The sequence below is a fragment of the Empidonax traillii genome, unplaced genomic scaffold (genome assembly GCF_003031625.1).
Source record: "Empidonax traillii isolate 1590-97213 ecotype Southwest subspecies unplaced genomic scaffold, ASM303162v1 scaffold649:size547179, whole genome shotgun sequence".
Lineage (NCBI taxonomy): Eukaryota > Metazoa > Chordata > Aves > Passeriformes > Tyrannidae > Empidonax > Empidonax traillii.
In genome coordinates this window covers 17,875-26,040 of record NW_020955842.1, presented here as the reverse complement: position 1 = coordinate 26,040, position 8,166 = coordinate 17,875, and the positions used below count along the sequence as shown (strand labels likewise).

The following is an 8,166-nucleotide window of genomic DNA, read 5'->3' as shown; positions in this document are numbered from 1 at the left end:
GCTTTTTTCCTGCCACCTCTCTCTCTTCCCACCAACTGCTCTTTGCCACTCCCTGCACTGTGCCAGCAGAACTGTTTGTGTACTTTGTGAACAGATAAGGGAACTGATCTAATACAACTAGGCAAAACGGAGAGCTGCTGTTTGTTTTCTTCTGCCAGTTCACTTGGCTTGCATGATTCATTACACAGCTATGTAAATCACTGCTTGACAGAGAACAAAGGGCAGGTGGAAGAAGGAGAAATTAGGTAGATGGGGCAGGATGGGACTGCCCAAGCCACATTATTGCTGACCATGAAGCCACAGACTGAGATGATACTTTACTGACACTAACTGCACATTGCTTCCACTCTGTCATCATGGCAGCAGAGCTGTTAGAGTAGCATAGAGAGTCCTATACCTTGGGTCAAACTCTTTCACCCTTGATGACAAACCATGAACCTAAGTGTCACACAGGCAGATTTCAGGAGACTGCTGACCTATAGCTCACCTCTACCATCAGATAAGATCTTGTTTCTCAGCCATCTTTCACTCCTGGCTCAAGCTTCCTTTCTGGTGGTCATCGGAGAGTTTGCATTAATCTAGTTTTGCCCATTAGCTAAAAAGACAGGACCAAATTACTTTGTGCTTGATCAATTTTATTCTGAGTTAGTGAGCTGAACTGTTTCATTGATAGCATTTTGAAAAGCAGAGCCCATGGAAGTGAAGTGGTGGAAAACCAGAACTAGGAACACGAAGAAGGTTTGGAAAGGAGGGTGGGTGAGATATCCTTCTTTCAGTAGCGTTGAGCTGTTAGATCAATTCAGCTGTCTCATCTTCTGATTCAGATACATCTTCCATTTTTATGCAGGTTGTTAGCTCCAGCAGATGGATAAAATATCTAAGTTTTATCCATATCATCTTGAACTTCTGCTGGAAGATTTAAATGTGTGAGCTGTTCCTTGCTTTCAGAGCATGAGTCAGCTCAAGGTTTGACCCATTAATCTTTCAATAGTGGGAGAGAGAAAAGACTGCAGCCTTTCCTGGCTGTTGCATTCCTCTTATACAAAAGGGATGTTATGGGTTTCTGTTTCTGATGTTTTTTTCTTTGGTTTCTAATATTGCTGTTTTCCCAAGGCAAAAAAGTAGGATCCATAGGAGTGAAGCAGTGCCCAGCACAGCAGTTAGGGAGCACTGAAGCCAACTGGCCATACTCAAATTCACAAGACCAGATGGTGTGCTGGAGGAGATGGCCAATGTCATTGTGAGGTTCTATCATCTTTGAAAAGTTACGGGGATTTGGGGAGGTTTCTGGTGACTGGAGATGAGTAAAGGTTACACCTGTCTTCCAGGAGGGCAAGAAGAAAGGTGCAGGGAATGACAGACCAGTTTACCTAACCTTAGTCCTGGGAAGGTGGTGGAGCAAATCCTCCTGGAAGCCACGTCCAAGCACATGAAGGACAATAAGGTAATTGCCAGCATGTCAAATTGATTGTTTTCTACAGTGTGATGACTGTGTGAACAAAAGGGGAGCTCTGAATGCTTTTCATATGTCATGTAATATTCTGACACTCAAACTGGTGTCATACAGCTGGATAAGTGGACTATAAGGCAGGGGGAAAGTTGGCTTGGCCCTTGTTTAAAAGAGTGATCAGCGGTACAAAGTCCAACCGGATGCAGGTTACTAGTAGCATCCCTCAGGGATTGGTACCGGGGCCAGTAAGATTTAATGTCTGTTACTGATGACCTGGATGATGCAATGGGGGCAATCACAGCAAATCTGCAGACAACCCTAAACTGAGGGTGAATGGTTGATACACTGGAGTTCAGGACCTCTATGCAGTGTCCCAGGCAGGTTGGAGGAATGGATTCACAAGAACTTCATGCAATTCAACAAAGCCAAATGCAAAGTTCTGCACTAGGGGAAAAATAGCCTTAAGCAACAGCAAAGGTCAGAGGTCAACAAAGGAGCCCAGACTAAAAAGACTTGGAGGTCTTGGTGTGCAGCAAGTGGAACATGAATCAGTTAGTAGAGTGGCCTTGAGGCAAAAAAAGGTAAACCACACACGGGGCTGTTACTAACAAGAGTTATTAGCCAGCAAGTGAAGTGGTTCTTCCTCCCTCTTTGGCACTTGTGAGACCACAAGCGTCCAGTTTTGAACTCCCCAGTACAGGTTATGCTGGACTAAACCCAGTAGAGAGACACCATGAAGGTCAGGGGACTGGAGCTTATGATGTATGAAGACAACCTGAAAGAACTGAGTCTTGGCCTGAAGAGAAAGCTAAGGAGGGAGCTGCTAAATGGAAGGATGAAAATAAAACAGATGCACAGGGAAAGGATGAGGGGCAAAGGAGACAAATTGAAGCATGTGAATTTCTGACTAATTACAAGTTAAAAAAGGACTACCATGAGGCTAGTAAAACACTAAAAATAGGGGCCCAGAGTGAGTTCAAAATCTCTTGCATTGAAGGTACTCAACCGGATTCAATGACGCCTCGCGGAACTGGCTTTAAATGGTCCTTCTTTGAGCAGGGGATAGAGATGATGAGCTTTAGAGGTTCAGTCCAACCTACATGATCCCATGATTATGTGCAGAACTGTGCCTGGAAGAGAATGAATGAAAGGACTGAGACATTTATTTTCAACCCACAAACATAAAAAGTATTTCAATGTCCCTGAATGATTCAGAAATATTCTGGTATGCATAAGAAAACACTAGCAAACCCAAACCATACCATCTCTTAAGATCCCATGTCTTCAAGGCATTCCAGAAATTTTTTTATATTTATTATTGCAATCCTCAATAGAACTCACATTTGGCAAAATCTTTACATATAGATATATCAAATCCTGCCCTCTCAAGTACCCACCATGTACTTTTAAGATACCTCTAAATCACTACTTGAAACTCACTGTAGATTTAAAAAAATATATTTTATTGTTCTCCTGTTTTCCTCTATGCACTATGTCAAGGGCCCTATTATTTTTAAGTTAATATATGTACGGTGTTTATACAACAGTATTATACTAATTAAACAAATAATGAACTACAATAAATAAAATATTTTTTTCATAATTTCCCTCTAGGATGTAAGAAATGCTTCTCCCATAACACTGCTGAGAAACTGAGGTCCAGAAAAGCACAGAGGCTTTCCAAAGAGAATCTCAGCAGAGCACAAGTTTTTAAGAAAATTATCTGATCTTCCAAGCTTGTGCTCAACCACAAAACTAATTCTTTAAACAAATGCTTGCTGAAGTGCGCTATGACATTTGGAAACTCAGCTCCCTGGTATGCCTGCAGTTCATGTCTTTCAAAAAAGCAAAAAAGGCAAATGGTTTAGACCAAGAAGCGTACAGTGAGGCCAGCAGGATCGTCAGTGGTGAAAGAAGTCCTCTAGCATCCAGAAGATAGGAGGAGGCACAGACCTGCCTGGAAGCAGCAAGCTGGTGAGGGAGACCGAACTGGTTGATTTTGGGGTGAGGAACCATTCTGCACGCCAGCCAAGAAGCACAGGCTAGCTGAGGCTTTCACCTTCCTTATGATTTAGCTGAGCCCTGTGATGTAGGTGAGCGGTGGAGTTGGACGTGCAGCTGGCCATCTGGAGCGTGTCAGCTGGCAACTGCACAGCGAAGGGGGGCTGTCTTCTCTCTCGTAACTCAAGGGCACCCACAGGGAAAAGTTGAAAACTCTCACCACTGAAAACTTTGAGCCTCCCCTTCTTTCAGCAAATCCACGGCAGTCATGATTTAGTCTTAATTATAAGATACCAGTCTTTTTTAAAAAACATCCTGTCATATTTCAAAAAGAAGCCTGTTTATTTTCCCACAAACACTTTTATCAAAACCTTGATCTCGCAGCACAGACCTGGGCAGAGCTTTTAATTGTAAACTACCACCTCTTGCTGTGTAATGCTTCATTGGAGCCTACAGTGCTGCAGAAGAAAAGAGAGACTGTTTATTGCTAAAAACACTATAGTACATGCATCATCTGAAGAGTATCTCTCCCTCCTTATCTCAGAAGTTTATGCAAGATGAAATTTTGCATACAGGGCACGGCTTACCTCTGTCACTGCCCTCAAAGGTTTTTTGAGACTGGAATGTCTCCCTCAGGGAGGGAAGACTTGTTCCTGCTCCTACAAGAAAAGCAGATAAGATGCTGTGCCTGAGGCGAGATTACTTTTCCCCTTTGTTAGAAAAGGGGTTTTTGTTTTGTTTTTTTTACTGTTCATAATTATTATGACTCTGGGACCTGTGGTTTCTGAAATAAATAAATAAAAACCTGGCAACTGCACTTATTTCATTTACAGCTGCAGAAGGAGCTTGCCAGGGAGTACAGAAGCAGGCAGCAAAGCAGAGCCTATATTTCTTATCCGGAAACACTGTTTTCAGAGTGCAGGACTTCTGTGGAGCAAGAGAGCACACAAAAAACACCCCTTAGGCACGACACGGGCAGAGGGGTCGATAACACCCTTGGCGGCAGGGGCTGCCTGTTTCTCCATCACACGCGTGCTCGGGATGCAGGCAGCGACAGGTAAGCGCCGCTCCGCTGCCGTGCGTTTATGACAAGGGTTAACTCCAGGCTGAGGCCCCGGGCAGAGCGGGATGCCCGCGGTGGGAAGGAAGGGAAGGTAAGGAAAGCAAAGAGCGCTATCCCAGCACCGTGACCGCTCCGCCGCCGGCCCCCCGGGCAGCGCGGCCGCTTTACGGCACAGCCGTTCCGGCCGGGCCGTCCGCGCTTTGCGGCTGCGCGGCGGCGGGTGGGGGGCGGGGAAGATGTCTGAGCGGGGAGAAGCCCCGGCGGTGGCGGCACCGGCGGGGGAGATGCCGGCCAAGAAGCAGAAGCTGAGCAGCGATGAGAACAGTAACCCCGGGGACCTGTCCGGCGACGAAAACGTGAGGCCGGGCGAGGGGGCGGGGGGAAGCGGATGGAGCGCGGGGGTGGGGAGCTGAGGCAGGAGCGCGCGCGCGGCGGGCGCGGGGCCTCGCGGCGGGGGCGGGCGCGCGGGAGCGCTGAAGGGAGGGGGGGCCGCGTGAGGGGACATGGCCAGTCGGGACCCTCCGGGCCCTCCCGGGCGGGAGAGGGGGCGAGGGGCACAGGCAGAGCGGGGTGTCAGTGCATCTCCCGCCCATCCCGCCCCGGCTCGGCTCGGGGGCCGCCCCGCGGGGCCGCCGGCGGGAGGCCCCGGTGGAAGAGAGCGGGGAGAGTTCGGGGGACAAACACTCGCTGTGCCTCACGTGGATGAGGGAGGATTTGAGGCCCGAACTGCGAGCGGGCTCTGTCGCGAACTCTGCTACAGAACATCAGACTTTATTCGTTGGTGTTTGTTTTTTTTTTTTTTTTTTAATTATTTTAAAATTTTTTTTATTCTTGCTGCAAAACAGAATTTTCCATCGTTCCTGCAGTTTTGCATCGCGTGTCTTCACTGTCACGTTGTAAAGTAACACGCGGCACAGGTTTGTGTTGTGTAGCCCTTGGGCGAATGAGGAGTAGGAGATGATGCTCCTAAACTCCTGTCAGCAGGAGAAGGCAGCAGGCAGTGGGGACTGTGATCTCTAAGTTAGGTAAAATTGTAGTGTTCAGAGCAAAGGTAATGTGATTGATACAGAATAACTTTACACCTGAAAAGTAAACTTCGTTTAAGGTAGTCAGCAGTCACTTTTTGTAGGTACTGGTGTGCAGGGTGTTATTTGTCTTGGTTTTATGCAGTGTGGGTTTTTAGTTCTGGTTAGAGCACTTCTCCAGCAAGTGAGGGATCTGGACCACATCCTCCACAGCCTGTGGAAATGCTGCTTGTGAGGTGACAAGCAGGTTCGAGATGCTCCATACCACTGCTGCTGGTTTTGCTTTTCTGTTGCTCAGCAGCATTTGTGAATCCAAGTGTAATTTGATGACAGACTGTCAGGTTTGCTTTAGTGTCTGTTTCAGACTATCAGTGGCCACAGAACACATTGCTCAAAGAAGTTTTGGATGCCCCATACCTGGAGGTGTTGAAGCCCAGATTGTTTGGGCCTCTGAGGTTTAGTGGAAGGTCTCCCTGCCCACAGCAGGGGATTGGAATTATGTGATCTTGAAGGTCCCTTCCAGCCCAAACCGTTCTGTGATTATATGATTCTCTGATGTGGGTTGTCTCAATGGTGAACGGATTCCCTTTTCAAGAGCTTGTTACTGGGCTGCACTACTCCTGGAAGATGGGGGATTCTGTTTAAAAGTTGACATAATAAGCAACGCAACAACAAATTACAAACACAACAAAAGTTGACATAATAACAACACGAAGTGTTGATTTGGAAAAGGTAAAGAAAGGGTGTGTTTTGTTCCACAGGTATCTGTTCATGTTTGTCCTTTATGTGGTATTTGCAGATACCTGGTGTAGTTGTGCCACACCGGGTACCTGGTGTTCTGACAATACCTGGCTAGTCCAGAGGCAACTTCAGTCTTGTCAAGTATTAAAATTCTGGCTAGAAAGTGTGCTTGGGAGATGACAATTTGGCAAAGTCTGAAAATTTTACAGGTCACGGAGAAGAAACTGGAAAATGTAAAAATTGTTAAACTTGGTTGCACTTATTAGGGAGAGGTTGGCTCTGTTAGGGGGGCAGTGTGAAGGGAACGACTCCAGATTTGGGCAGTACTCTGACCAGCTTGTGTGGCATTATTCTTCCTTTTGTTCCTCATGATACTCTGATTTTCAGAGTTGTTGGGCAAACAAAGACCAGTATGCCTCTACAGGTTTTTGATGATACAGACATGAAACTGGGACAAAGAATAAATTCTTGTTGGGAATTGGTGTATTAATGTTTATAGTTGACCTCGTTCTGTATTCCTAGTGGAGTTCCTAATGCAGCTTCATGTTACACTTAATCTCCTCCAGTGACAGCCTGTTGTCTGCCTCTCTTCCCCTTGGTTCAGATCTAGAAATTACATGGCCTCGGGCTGAATTGTTTCCCCCCCAGTACTTTGATAGAAAGTGGACAGACTACCTTGCCAGAAAAAAAACCTGAGAAGTTGATTTTTGACAAGCTTCCTGTGGAAGCACAGGGCTGGCAGTTATGGTGCAGGTGGAGTGTGCTGCTGTGGGCAATGCAGGGAAAGGTCCTTTTAAGTTGTGTCCTGCAGTGAGACTGCACACGAAACTGCAGTTTCTGTTAATCGTCCAAAGCTGAGCTAAAATTGCTCAGCAGCCAGATGGGTTGTTTTGTGTATCCCTTTTTTTTTTTTTCAGTTTTCTCCATTCTTATCTTAACTGTGGCTGCTAAGGATTGGAGGGCCAGTTGGATTAGTTAGCTGATCAGAACTTAGCTTCTAGTGGAAGCAAGTATCTGTGAAAGAGCAAGAGGGGGAGGTGGGACTTCCTTCTCTGGTGGCAGTGCTGGCTTGCTGCAGAACTGTGCTGTGACTGATGCTGGTCAGGGTGTACAGAAGCCTCACAATGGCTTGGTTCTTGGATTGGTCAAGTATTGTTTTTTACACAACTCCTCCTTCAGTACTTCAGAAGTACTCATTTCACCTGGATCAAAGATGTTTTCTAGGGGAAACAGCTGCTTTATCTTTGGACATTTTCTTGAGAGCAGCTACCAGTATTCTGAAGAAACTTCACTAGATCACAGTTCACATCTCTCCCTCTTGGATTAATCCTCATGTGACTCATGTTCTGTTTCTAGGGAGGAATGCTGTTACGTTAGCAATAGATTTAAATACTTGAGTCTAAATAACATCGAGTCCTGGGAGGTCTCCTGTTTTTATGTAGGAGAATAAAAAGGGGAAAAGGCCAAGTGCTGCAAGATTAGTTGAATTTATACAGCAGTTAATGATCTTTTTATGACATTCTGTATAATTTGGAATGTTTTCAGGATGATGCCGTTAGTATTGAAAGCGGTACTAACACTGAACGCCCTGATACACCAACAAACACTCCTAATGCACCAGGAAGGAAAAGCTGGGGGAAAGGAAAATGGAAGTCAAAGAAGTGCAAATATTCCTTCAAATGTGTAAATAGCCTAAAGGTAGGTATGTATGAGCTTCAGCATGGGAATGCTGGGTACCACTTGCTGGCAGTAATGTTAATGTTGACTGTGAGACCGTGTCAAGATAGATACTTTTAAATATATGGAAGTGTTATGTTATGCTTCATGCTGATTTGAAGGAAGTGCCTTTCTCATTTGGAATAGCTGAAGTTTTGAAGAAAAAAGAT

At 45.8% G+C, this 8,166-nt stretch overlaps 1 protein-coding gene across 1 annotated transcript in view; it reads left to right on the top strand.

The window, feature by feature from the left end:
• The first annotated feature begins 4,729 nt into the window (after positions 1-4,729).
• Positions 4,730-8,166, top strand: part of EED (embryonic ectoderm development) — an 18,108-nt gene continuing 14,671 nt past the window's right edge. Inside the window, exons 1-2 of the mRNA XM_027899191.1 lie at positions 4,730-4,870; positions 7,826-7,978. Of these exons, the coding sequence (XP_027754992.1) occupies positions 4,751-4,870; positions 7,826-7,978 (273 nt within the window). The 5' untranslated portion in view covers positions 4,730-4,750. The remainder of the gene's footprint in view (positions 4,871-7,825; positions 7,979-8,166) is intronic.